Raw genomic sequence first — 13,444 nt, 5'->3', positions numbered from 1 at the left:
AAGCTTCCCATCCTGATCAGATTCGGCATTTATATCATCTGCTAAACTAAAAGAGGAGAAAAAAAGCAATCAATACATCAATTCTAACTCTGTGTGTATATATATATTTATTTATTTTCAGACTAATGGGAAAAATAAAGTGGGGAGAATAGAGGGTGGGTGGAAAGCAAGCCCGAGGAGTGCTTAAGGAGCACAGATTTATCACTCATAGCAGCAATACTATCTCTGGGAATAGACATCACGGGTATCAGAAGGCAAACCGAAGGCAAACTACAGAAAAAAACAGCATGAAGACATTGCTGGAGGCTCCATGCTTTTAATCAAACACCTTTAGGGGTAAGATGAACACCATCCGCAGTGCAGACCCCGCTCGCTACAGCGAGGACCGAAGCGACACTGAAACCCAAAACCCAAAGCCTCATCCCACCTACTGCGGCCAAAGGCAACAAACCCCAGGCCAAACCCCTAACAGCCCCGCGGCCTTTGACATCCAGCTTTAAACAGTTCTGGCCCAAACAAAAACACAGCGTCGAGGGCTCTTCCAACCAGCATAAACACTCCCACTCGCATTCCGCTCAAGAAAAGTCGGCGCAAAATAAATACCCGTCTCGTGCTGTCCATCACTCAACGCGGGGACTCCAGAGAAGAAGCCAAGCTCATCAAGCTAATCCCCTTCGTTATCCCAGGGGAGGAACAAGTCTGCACTGATCACTAAGAGATGACTCCCCAGAGGTACGTATGGGACAGAGGGATCCCTCCAAAGACATCTTAGGTGTCTTGGGTGTTTTCAACAGCAAGATCTGCCTGCCTTCCTTGCTGATGGAGATGTACGAGACAGGCTAACAGGACAAGCAGAAGACCAACAGCTCCAGGGATCAGGCAGCTCCTCTGATCACGTTATCACCTTCATTAATTAGCACTGGCTTTTAACAGCTGCAACAGGAGCACGTAGCTCAGGTTTGCAAGCAGTGTCATGCAGCCACTCCGTGGGGATCCCTGCTGGGAAGATGCAGCTCATGGGAACGGGTTACGTGGTGCAGGCACTTAAGTTGTTTTTTGACCCCAGTGACTAAGTGCAAGCTCAGCTAACCAGGAGTGACCTTAAAAAGCAGAACTGAGAAGTTAAGTGCAATTGCTGCATTGAACCAGTGAGGATTAAAACACTGCAGAGGTCATTGACTGCGTTCAAGTGGTGCACAAGCCTGCTCCTGTTTCCTTGGGGTTATGAAAATTCATGACATCTTCAAAGATGCATGGAAGAACTTTGTGGATCAACGGTGCATTACTACATCTTCTGCCAAATTTTTGCCAATGTCATGTTTTTACATTTCCCACCGCTTTTTCATAGGGGAAGAAACTAGACATGGGACAGAAGTCATCGTGTTGGCTCCAGAATTTTCTAAAAGCTGTAAGATGTTCCAAGGCCAATAATCTCTCATGCACAGCCCTGGAAAATTCTTTAGGAATAGAAGGAAAAAAAAAACCAAGCATAAGAGATGTGCATTTTTTTTATTCATGGTCCCTCTTACCCCACCACTTCTCGGGATTTCTCCCACAGGGAGCGTGCAGGCACGCGTGTCCGTGGGGGTCTAATGACAGACACGATCGTGACACGCCGGGCGGCGCAGGATGCAGTTTTCCACACCCGTGTTTTATCTCCGTGTCGTGTCCAAGCTCCGGTTGCTCTGGCTTCCCCTAAGGGGACTCGGAGCCTTTCGCTCGGCAATACTCAGTGCAGCTTCTTACGCTTGCACCGAGAAAGGAGGAGAAACGTCTTTAAAAGGATGGCTGGAAGAAAAGGAGTGGAAAAGCCTGCCAAAAAGGGAAATTCCCTGAGCAACGCTACACGTTTTCTATAGTCTCATTTTTATGTTTTATTTCAAAATAAATAAAGAACTGAGAGCCTGAAGCCCGAGCAAGCACCGTTTCTGGCTACCACGTCTAGGCGGGAGCCTTTCACTGCCACCCTTGGGTGAGAGGCAGGTTGGTACCCGGCCAAGGGATCGTTTTACACAAAAGACACGAGTGCCAGCCACGTTTTGCAGAGTTTATTTATAACTCAGGTGGATTTTTACAAAAAAAAATACGTTATCAGATTGAAATGTCCCTGCAGCTCCAATACACTGCTGAAGTAGGAACCAAATGGTCTAGCTACTGAGCTGCCTCTTGGTTTAGGAAATCAAACATGGAAATCTAACATTTATTACTAAGTGATCATTAAAAATTAATGTAATTCCACTCCTTTCATCACAGCCTAATTTGTTCACCCTTGTGCCCAGACCACAGCTCGGGCAACAAGGAATCACAGCTCCCTCTCCCGTGAAATCCCTGCAAGACGGTCATGCCCCAGCTCTATTTCCAAGGCAAATGTGGAAAACATCACATCTGCCCTAAAACCCTTCCGAAACCTTCAACAGCTTCGGTTTCCCCTTCCTTCCCCTTCCACCTTCTGCCACAACCATAAATAGGGAATACGAAGGGGAAAACCTGGAGCAAGAACAAGGCTCCCCCTGGAGCATCCCTGCTGGTGGCAGGCAGGATTTGGAAGGGAACGGATGGGAGACAAGTCATGTATCAACCCAGAGCCCGCCTGCTAGTTATTTTAAGAGACATTTTTGCAAGCTCTCTTCTGCTGCAGCTGAACGGCTGTAATATGATGTGGTCACACTTACCAGGAAAAAAAACCCCAATAGGTTACTGGTAAAACCAACGCAAACAAAAAGCCTTTTTTTTTTGCTATTTTCTTCAAGTCTCAGCACTAGAGTCAGGTGGTTAAAAGCACCTCTTCCTAAAAAGGTTGTAGTAGGACACTTCAGTCCCCTGACTTTGACAGCAAGGTCTGAAAGCGTGAGCTGAAGCAATCTGGAAATGCAAAAACACCCTGGTCTTCTCAAACAGAGCAACTCCAGGAGATGACCCTTGGTATCCACAACTCCCTGTGCAGCAAAGGATGGGGGAAGAGATGCGTGGAGAATCCCAGGCAGCTGAGGCACTCCTGGAAGGATGTTCCCATGGGATGGGATGGGATGGGATGGGATGGGATGGGATGGGATGGGATGGGATGGGATGGGATGGGATGCTCCCATCAGGAGCTCAGTACAAGAAGCTGCCCGACAACAGAATCACCAGGCAGCAAATTTGACACCCTTGATGATGGTGGAGGAAGAACCACTTGCTCCTCTCCAGCTGCGCTCCTCCAGATCCTGCTGCGTCCAAGTGTGCAGAGCACAAACTGAAGGCCCAACTCAGCCTCCCAAGCCCTTTGCTCCTGTTCTTTTACAGTAAAACCAGGCACGCAGCTAAATTAATAAGTTACTGAATGACAGAAGACTGAATGTAGGACCCAACGAAGGAGGAGGTAAAGAGGTTTCTCCGAGACATTCCTACCATGGAGTCCAGTGCATAGAGCCAAAACAAGCTCTTCCAGTGTTTTAGCCAATTCCTGCCTGTGTGCTCACCCCTAGGAAAAGAGGCTCTGGCAGAAACCCTTGTTTTGCCAACGTCTCATCTTGCCCCCGGGCTGTTTTGGCAATTTCTGCCATGGAAGACGAGGCGTCTCGGCCGAGGGAGCGGGGCAGCCGGCTTGAGCGGCCCTGTCCCGCCACCCTCCCGCTTCCCATGCTGCTCAACAGCATCCGTCAGCTCTCCGGGAAGCCAGAAATCCCAGCCGGCTCCGATTGAGGGGGCTTGCACAGAAGATCCCGTATTCCCACCACGTATACCAAAATGACACTGTGTGTGGGAAGAGCCGGCCTGCTAATCTGGGCATGGTTTCCATTCTTACGTGTCTGCTTACAGGAGCTGAGCCCAAATTTAAAGAGCAGAATTACTGAAAACACGTACTAAAGGGACTTCTTGGATTTAAATATCTTTTCAGCAACCAAGTGCCATTAAACATCCCTCAAGGAGAGCCTAGAATGCATCTGATGACAGAGATGGCCTCTGGAGTGGGCAGAGCAGTCCATGGGACAACAGCATTTCCCTCCTTGAGGTCCTCGCTCCGGTGCCTGCGCAGTTTTGGAAAGATTTCCACAAAAACAAGCCCTGTTCAGCCCAAATCTCAGCAGCATCTCCCAGGCAGAGCCTTGTGCTAGCAGATCTCTGGGCATAAATCATCCCGACATAAAAGAATCATCAAACAGGGTTTTGATGGGGCATCCGTCTTCCTGACGGAGGCAGGATGCTGCGTCCCACAAGAAAACACCCACAGTGCTAAAACTCCCCTCGGCTGCTCTCGTGCATCCCCACGAGGGGCTTATTCCCGGCTCCTCGCAGTGAGGAAAACCCCAATCCCAGCAAAAAGCTCCTTCTGAAGTTCCCCATCGACAGGCTGCCTTCGCAGCGAGGCTGGATGCCTCTCAAAAGCTGGGGGGGGCTTTCCATTTTTAGCCCATTAATGCCTTTTCTGTAATTCTGAACGCACTCATTAGCACACCCAAGCTTTCAAAGGAGCCCTGCTAAGCTCCTGTTTAATGACCTAGGCTGACAAGGAGCCCATAAGCTAATACAGCCTGGCATTAAGCACCCGCTTCCAGGGGGCTGTCACTCCAGATTCCATTAAGCATCCACATCCTTCCAGTTCTGGATGGAGGATTTTCAGCTCCCTTCCCTTCTGCTATCATAGCACATCCCTCCCACCTCTCCTGCAATGCTCTCTGGCTATTAAATACTCAGAGCTAGCTGCAACTATGATTTTTTTTTTCCTTTTTAAATACCTTAGCCAATGTTAGGTCATCGGTTAAATGTGGCCACAGGAGAATTTCCTTTTTGAATTTCTACTTTTTGAATTTCTCATGGCCTGAAATTCTCATGGCCTGAAATTCTCACGGCATTTCTCATGGTCTGAAAAAGGCACTAGACAGTATCACACTGGTACATGCACCAATGAAACAGCACTCAGCTCTTTGCTGTCATGAACCACGTTTGGCCTCACATCAAGGTCTGTTTAATTGCTGACAGGCTGAAGAGAAGCGTCTTTCCTCTACTCAACGCACCAAGACCAAGGCAGCAAAGCTCAGGGAGAAGGTAGGTGGAGAATCCAGATTCCCTCTTGTCACGAGCAGCTGGATGGACCTCTGCAGACCTGTCCATCCTCTCAGTCCAACACAAGACTGGGACAGTCTCCCAGTTGGGACAGTCTCCATGTGGCTTCTTGACGAGCCACCACAAACACCATGCTGTTGTCTTCTCCTCTTCTCCTCAGGACATTAGAACTAACGGCCTCATTAGCGAGTATGAACTAATTCATGAACTAACCTTCAGGTATAAAATACTCTTGCTTATAAACGGCTGCAAGTTATAAAGATCTGCAAAGTCACTCTAGCAGTGCCAACAGAACAGGACTGAAGGCATCATGGAAAAAAATCTGTTTTCTGGAGGGAGGCAAAAGAGGATTCAGTGACAGATGCATCTACTTTGATAAGGAGTTTTCCTCATCTAATGGAAAGCATGGAAAAAAAACCTAGGGACTCTGGTGAAAAGCAGAGTAGCAGGTGATGGGCACTGGCCTGATAAGCAGAGCAAGTGGGATAGAAACAAGGTGGGGAGAAACAAGTGTCCATCCAGGCACGGAGCCGGTCTCTGCTGCAATGGGAAGGGGCAGCGAGGCGCAGAGTGCAGGAGAGGGTTGACAGGAGTGGAGGAAGCCCAGCCGAGATGCTGGGTGGGTCTAGGAGGGGTAAATGACTACATTCATCAAGGCCTTGGGGTCTTGCAGGAAGACAAGATAAAAAAAAAATCTGAATTCTTTGAATTATTTAGATAGAGGCAGGAAGACAGACGTGGCCCAGGAGGGCTGTTCCACGCCTGGATTAAGCTCGAGATGATGATATTCAAACTGCAAACATAAAGAGCAGCAGCAGACTCTGAGAGCCTCCGAGGCCTCCACAAGGGTTTGATTAGGGGGCTCCTGGATCCGCTTGCAGAGCAGAGCAGTTAACCAGCACCTTTCCTACTAATGAAGCAAGTCACTTAAGGTTCGATGTGTCTCTATTTTTGGTTTTTTCTTTCCTTTTATTGCTCTTTGGATGCTTAAATCATGGTTATAAACCATTTCTACTTTGCATGGAGAATTAATTAAAAAAAGTATTAGTAATATGAAAACATAAATATATTTGTATATATTTATATATATTTATTATATATATATAATATATATATACATATTTACTTTCATATGTATCTCCAAGGAGTGGAGTTGAGGCGCACTTGGGGAGGGAGAACCACAATTCTCGGAACCCCTCATTTAAGCTCCATTTTTCTCCAGTGCACTGGAATGCTGGTTCCATTTTCCCTTCTGGGAAAGCAGAGTGCTGGGGCTGGAGACAAACCCCTGCACTAAACACAGACCTGAATTACCCGAGGCATCACTCGCCGCCCTGGGGCTCCCGTGGCCAAATCCCGCCTCGGAGCCGGGTCCCTCTTTGCGTGCTCTGCCTCTTGCCCAGCCTTGGGCCTGCACGGACACACCGTGATTTCCCTGGAAACCCATCAATGCTGCTCGCTATGTTAATAGACAGCTCCGCTCCTAGGAAAGTCATTAGGGCAAAGGAAAAAAGCTGGATCCCTGAATAAAACTGCAGCCTTTCATGCACGTGCGGCTTTCTCTAAGCCCATCAGCAGCATAAAAGCCTGGAGAGCTCGGCACTAAAGCAAATTACGCAGTCGGCTGAAACACTGCATTAAAATCCCATCCGGCTCCTATAAAAGGAAAAATGAATGGTTGCAGGAGGCAGCGCTCTGGCACACAGGCCAGCGTGGGGCTCCAGATAAGAGGCAGCTGCCAGAGGTAAATATAAGCGTTATTTATGGATGTGGGATTCTTGCTCGACGCCGGCCAGAGATGCAGAGCGGTTCCGTGTAGGCAACGCTTCCTCCACACAGGCTTCCCGCACCATCAAGTCCAAACCAGCCACCACTTCCACTGAGGAAGGTGTAACTGCGCTCCTGAATGGCACGTATGATGTTTAGGCCAAGCTGGGTCCGTTTTAACCTGCACAACCAGGTCTCTTGTCTCATTTTCCCCCTAGCTTAGGAAGTACCAGTGACTCCAACGACAACAGGCATCATCCAACTGTTAAAACCAAGGCCAGATACTCCAAGATTGAGTGAATGATCAAAAAAAATCTGAGGGCACGTTAGGTTTTATAGAGTTTTCCTGAAGAGTACAGCACTCAATCATTCAATCATTTTTATAATACTATGAAGATGGACATTAAGAGCTTAGGAAAAACAGGTCAGATGTTGAAATGAGAACTTGGGGCACAAGTCCCAGCTGCTCCTGCCTCCAGCCCTCCTCAAGTAGGTGCTCTTCCCACACACCCTTCACCCTCCTGCATGAAATACAGTTAAACAAACTCCATGAGCGCTGTTAAAAGCTTGTTCAGATGGAGAAGGAAGTACTAGCAACTGCTGGTACCTAAAGAAAGGTGTTATTACTCTGCTGGAGTCTTACTTTATTGAAGTTGAATATAATTTTAATCTTTTAAATCAGTTTAGCTCCTTCAACATCACTCACCAGAACAGCTATATGCAGGTAATGCTCAAAAAGTGGGTTTAAGAACACCGAGTTGACAACACCAACATTCACACTTGGCTTAAGTGTGCTAATGCTTACAATGTTTAAAACAAAGCCAACAAGGACAACGGTAAGTGCAGAACTACAAGATGAATAAATGAGAAATAGTTGTTAATTTTAGGGGTCATTTTCAGCACCATCAACTTCAAGCCACCCAAATCTTCAGCTCTAAGTTGTTCCTCCTTCCCTAAACATAATATACAAGGACACTGTGAAATACTTTGATCCAAGGAGCAAGATATGTAGGAATAAAAGTCCTGGTTTTACATGAATCACTGTAAAGACAAGCAGAACAAATCTACAAAGCAAATCTCATTTAAGTTTAGGTCTGCTCTGAAGAACAACCGTTTCAAACGAGGAGCTGCCAAGTGCTCAAACCGCAGTCTCAAACGATAAAATAAATAAATAAATAAATAAAATCCCCCAAACCACCCAATGATGTTTCTAACCAGGCAATGATAGCAACAATGCAGTGGGGACAGGGAGGAAGGCAGCATCACTGCCAGCGAGCAGCAGCTTAACGCTCTTAACGCTCTTGTGGGGCTGGGGATCGGAGAAAAATTATCAAAGAGGAAAGACTTAACTGGCTTTAAGAAGTCTGCTCTCCGCTCTGCTGCTTCCAAACCTCTGAAAGAGGAGATGACCTCAGCATCCTCTGCTCATTCAAGACTATCATCATCATGAGATCATGATGTTGCAGGACATGATACAGCAGGGCAAAGAGGTGGATCACAGAGCGTGTTATGAAGAGCGCTAACCATATATTGGAAGGTATTTCCACATCAAGTTGTGATCCATGTGACTGGTCAAAGAACTGGTGACCAGCTTGTTTGGCCACTGTTTGACCAAAGAAATCTGAGAACAACAGATCCACACAACAGCACCATCTGTACCGATGGTATCACTGAGCAGACACCCTTAGGAACATCACTGAAGGTCAAAACTCCTTTCAGAACGCAACATCTCAAGGCTTTTTATGTAAGAACATTTATTTCAAATTAGAGCTCCATCCTTACAGCTCCTCTCTAACACTCTGAAACTCAAAGCACAACACAGACAAGGAAACCAGGGCTCAAGGGTCCTTGTCTGCAGGGTCAACAGCAGTATCAAGAGAAGCACAATCTCTAACAACTCTCCCAATATCCTGAGACTGCAAGCAGAAGCCCAAGGGCAGTACATCAGGGCAGTCTGATAATTTACTCTTTCCACTTCAATTTCAACAAGGGCTTTCACAAGCAAAACCACCTCACTTCTTCAGGTCCCTTCTCCCATCATAATCATTAATTATGTGCCCACATTCGCACAGACATCAGCTTCTCCATATACTTATTTCTAAATAAATAAGGCAATATCTAAACTCTACCAGTACGTAAGCATGCATTTCAGGCTCATTTCAAAGTGCTGAAAACCACCCCAAGCGTTTCCCTCTGTAAAAGGAACATCAGGTACCAACCTCTGCTAGTTTGTATGGTAAGATGAGCTTCTCTCCTACAGTCACTGTCTTTCTGGTAACCAGGGCTTCAAACAGCATCTCTTCTTTCACCTTTAAAAAAAAAGAAAAATGATGTTAATGATTATTCTAGCATTAGATTGAAAGAAACATCCACACGGTTCTGCCAGGGCTTGCAAAGTTAAAGTGCAACCCACAAAAACAAGCTAGATATCTAGAGAGGACAACTCAGCACATGAAGCCAGCACCAGAAAGACCACGGTATTGAAGGGAGGCTGATTTTCTACATTCCGTCATTTCCAGCAGCTTCCCTTTGGGTTCCTTTGTTCGAGGGGTACCCAGGAAACGTTCCTCCCTCTCATGCTTTTTTTTTTTCTCCTTTTGTGAGCAAATTGCATCGACTGTCCAGTGTCAGCAGGATAGCAGCATAAAATGTTATTCAATAAACAAGGAAAATGGTGACATCTGTTTGAGAAGAATGACCGAGGTCTTGGGAGTAGAAAGAGGAGACATTAAAGCAGCAGCTTTTGCAGTAACAGAAGCACCTGGAACAGGTTGGAAGGAACACAGGGCAGAGAGGCACGAATGAAGCAGACCCAGCCACGGAAGTGGGGCAGATCCCAGTCTCACCTGGCACGAGCCACGTTCCCGTGTCCCACACCAACCCCACAGCAGTTGCATCAAGTGTTATGAACCGGCTTCCTTTCCCCCCAAAATCAAGCCATTTATTTTTATATTTTCTGGAGGAAATCAGGCATTTACAGTGTGCTCTAATAGAGGATTATAGGCTTAAATCGATTTTATTTATCGTTATTTTCTCATCTAAACCGAATTTTGCGTTGATGTGCATCTTCTGCAACATTCACCAGGGTCATATGGGCACCATATACTTCACTGGCTCCAAATGCCTCGATGCACTCAGGTATCAGGCCTCTTCCAAACACCCACAGTGAAAGCCAGAAGTAGTGAACCTGCAGGAGAGTCTCTGTAGCCCATCCAAGGCCATGTTTGTAGCACATGTACCCGTAGCACAACGTACAGCCACGTAGGACTGGATGTGGATGACGCAGAATACTTCTTGGTTAAGTTGAAGGCCTCTTGATTTGTTGGTTTAACTTGGGAATTAGCATGGACAGCCAGCAAAAATAAGGCATAGTTTGCATACTTCTCACTTGAGCTGAGGAAATTTTACAATAATGATGCTGCAGAGAAGAGAAAACTCCTCTACCAAAACCCTTCTACCACAAACACCATCACGGGAGCCTCCTGGAGAAGGTCCACCATATTTTTGCTCAGTTGACTTCGCCTGCAATACCCAGTAACACAGAATACAAACACAAGGAGCAGCAAGACACCTGCAAACGCATTTTTGCCTACCAGCAAGGCCTGCATTACGAGAAACCAATGTCACACATTGGGATGACAGACGCGTGGCCTCAGTTGCAAAGTTCAACCTTCCGAACTGACACAATCCATCCCTTTGGTTCCAAGTCCCCAGTCAGCATCTGCTGACTCGAGCGCGCGGCCGAACGTGAAAAGCCGGGCGCTTTTTCAGCCGAACAGTCATCCGGCCTCGGGCGGCTGCAAAGCTGGGAACAAAAGCAGGTTTTGGCCCGGTCGTGAGCGGCAAACACGCCGGAATGGGAGCTAGGGAGGCCGGGGCCACCAGCCACCAGCACGCGGGCTCTCCTGAACTAGCCACGGCAAGAGGCGGAGGTCACTAATCTATCTAAACTAAACTATCAGAGAGTCACTAATAAAAACAAGCCCATGAGATGTCCTGGGTGCCCAGACCCAACAGCCAAACTGCTTCCAACTGCCACATTTGTCAGTCAACACAATGGTTTTAAACGGCTTGAACACCCACTCATGCCCTTCTTCGCTATCCCCATCTGTCTGTTCTTCCCTCCGGTTTTCCTTTCCTGATATCCTGATGTCAGGGGCCTGTAGATGTTTGTCCTTAGTGCCCCAATCTGCTCTACTTCCAGGCCACCTCGCAGCCCCGAACCACCCTGTTACACAAAGGAACCTTTGGTGGAGATGGGAAACTCAGGGGAAGGTTCAAAAGGAGAAAAAGACACCGGAGCAGATCAGCAATGAGGAAAACACAACTCATCTCTCCAGCTTGTGCCCCCCAAAACCATCCATCTAAGATATCCATCTCATGAACATTTGGTTTTCCATCATTCAAAGCAAAGTCTGGCTCTCTCAAAGAAGCTGCCAGAGTCCATATCTCAAATACAGGGACAAAATTCACCAAGCAAGTCAAGTCACTGCTTCATAAGCCATGATTGAAGAGCTCCTGGCCACATGCAAGCTGAGCTAACGCCGAAACGGCTGGGTGGGCAGACCTCTCAAATGCAGCGACCTCTAAAATTTCCTTCCACACATTTTAAAAGAGCTAGACCAGCCAAACGTGATTTGCCCTGCCCTGAGCTCAGGCTCAGGGCTCCACGTCCCCAGGCCTCACCTGGAAGGTGGGTTCCTAGGAAAAAGTCTCATTGGCCACTGAATGCTGGCCCTGGCTACCTCGTCATCCTCACCTTTCTTAAATCCACCCTTTTCCTTCCATAAATCTTCTATCCAGGCAGACATCAGCTCCAAAATGACCAACGTCAACACAAAAGGGAGATTTAAGACGCTCATTAACTTACATTTACCCTTACTTGCCTTGGAAACATTGAGTCCAAGCAACACAGTATAAAAATGCTCTGCTGAGTGAGGATACCATTTACCTTCCTTTCTCAATTCCCCATCTGTTGACATAATTTCCAGTTCTGGTAAATACACACAGTGAGAAGGCTCTCGCTTTTCTAATGGAAAAAAATAGTCTTCCTTAAGATGAGCTCACACTAGGTCACTTCTAATAGATTTCCCCTGTTGATATGCCTAGGATGCACAAATCAAAACCATATATCACTGTAGTTTAAGAATTATGCACTCTTGCAATAAAGAGAAATAGCTAAGAGCTTAAAAAATATGAAGAAATGGTAGCAAAACAGAAAGGTCGTTGCTCATCCACAGCTTAGCTACAAGTTCTGAACAAACAGCTCCTCAACCTAAAACACAGCCGCAGTATCAGTTACATGTATAAATGCAAAACCCCGCTGTTTTAAGTCCACGTTGAGCGTCTGGAGAATTTTTTTTGTTTGGACTGATGGAAAGAGATGGATACCAAGAGGGCCTAAGCTCGGCGCTTGGAGACTTTTGCTCAGAAAAGTCTTACGGAATCCCCTAAGGTTTCTGCAGAGGAGCTCTTCCTCTCTCCATAATGAGTTCTCCATAAATATATACATATATATATATTTTTTAAAACAAAACTCCACGTCTGCTCAATCCATCAGACAGCACTGACCTCATGCTGCAGCACTGCCTTTCAGCACAGCTTAAACAAAGGGCCGAGACAAACTTGCCAAAACCCTCACATAATCCACACGCTACGTCTGTTCCCGAAAAAAAATAAGGTGGGAGGTGCAGGGAATGGGGGTCTTACTGCAAATGAAACTATGATCCACAAAGTCTGGCCCAAGTCCTTCGCTTTTCCAACAAAGGCGAGTCTGAATGTTTTAATAAATCAAAGGAATACATCGGAAGAGGCTGGCACTAGGGAGAAGAAAATCCACTTCAGTAGTTCATCTCCTTCCAAATTCCCTCAAAAACCTGCCCATTAGCTTCTTTTTACAGGACTCAAGGGTTTTTATGCAGAGGAAGAAGAGGTAGAAGGGCGAAAGCAGAAGTGTTATTCAGTGTTTTCACCCGAATTGCTATGGCAGGGAAATTCCCCCAGTAGTCCCCGCATGCTCAACGGCTCTGCTCTGCCCTAGCAGCACCCACCTCAAGGCAGTTGGGTGCAGAATCTTTCAGGAGGGGAAAGACACCAGCTGTGCCCGAGTTGGTCATTCCATCCAGACTGCTCGTTTCTCCCCATCTCCCACACAAACGGGATTGGGATTCCCCCCTTCTTTGGGGGATCTCAGATGGGTCCAGTTCAAGAGCTGCTTTTCATGGATCACCTATGAAATCCACTCAATGTTTTTTTTGCCCTTCTTTTTTCTTCTCCTGCTGCCTACAAGTTCCATATGTTTCTTCTATCTCCCCAACACAAAAACGTACAGCAAGGGAGCATCCCCCGATTTTTTTTTTGTTGTTACACCATCTCTGATACCACCGCATCACATTTCCTGGTCAATGACTCTCCGGCTGCTGTTTTACAAGTCCCCTTTTCTTTGGCCGATCCTTGAATGAACAAAGAATCCGATGAGTCTTGTAAGTGGAGAGAAGGAAAGAAAAAGGGAAAGAGAAGAGCGAGAAGAGAGAAAAACAGAAGAGGAGAGGAAGAGGAGAGGAAGAGGAGAGGAAGAGGAGAGGAAGAGGAGAGGAAGAGGAGAGGAAGAGGAGAGGAAGAGGAGAGGAAGAGG

At 46.8% G+C, this 13,444-nt stretch overlaps 1 protein-coding gene across 1 annotated transcript in view; it reads right to left on the bottom strand.

The window, feature by feature from the left end:
• The window catches only part of MYO9A (myosin IXA), a 120,075-nt gene that overhangs the window by 67,623 nt on the left and 39,008 nt on the right, over positions 1 to 13,444 (bottom strand). The window contains exon 8 of the mRNA XM_026045105.1: positions 9,030 to 9,119. Within this exon, the coding sequence (XP_025900890.1) occupies positions 9,030 to 9,119 (90 nt within the window). The remainder of the gene's footprint in view (positions 1 to 9,029; positions 9,120 to 13,444) is intronic.

This window comes from Nothoprocta perdicaria, unplaced genomic scaffold (genome assembly GCF_003342845.1).
Source record: "Nothoprocta perdicaria isolate Ctin4 unplaced genomic scaffold, notPer1 scaffold_399, whole genome shotgun sequence".
Classification (NCBI taxonomy): Eukaryota; Metazoa; Chordata; class Aves; order Tinamiformes; family Tinamidae; genus Nothoprocta; species Nothoprocta perdicaria.
This window is presented reverse-complemented; position numbering and strand designations above follow the sequence as displayed.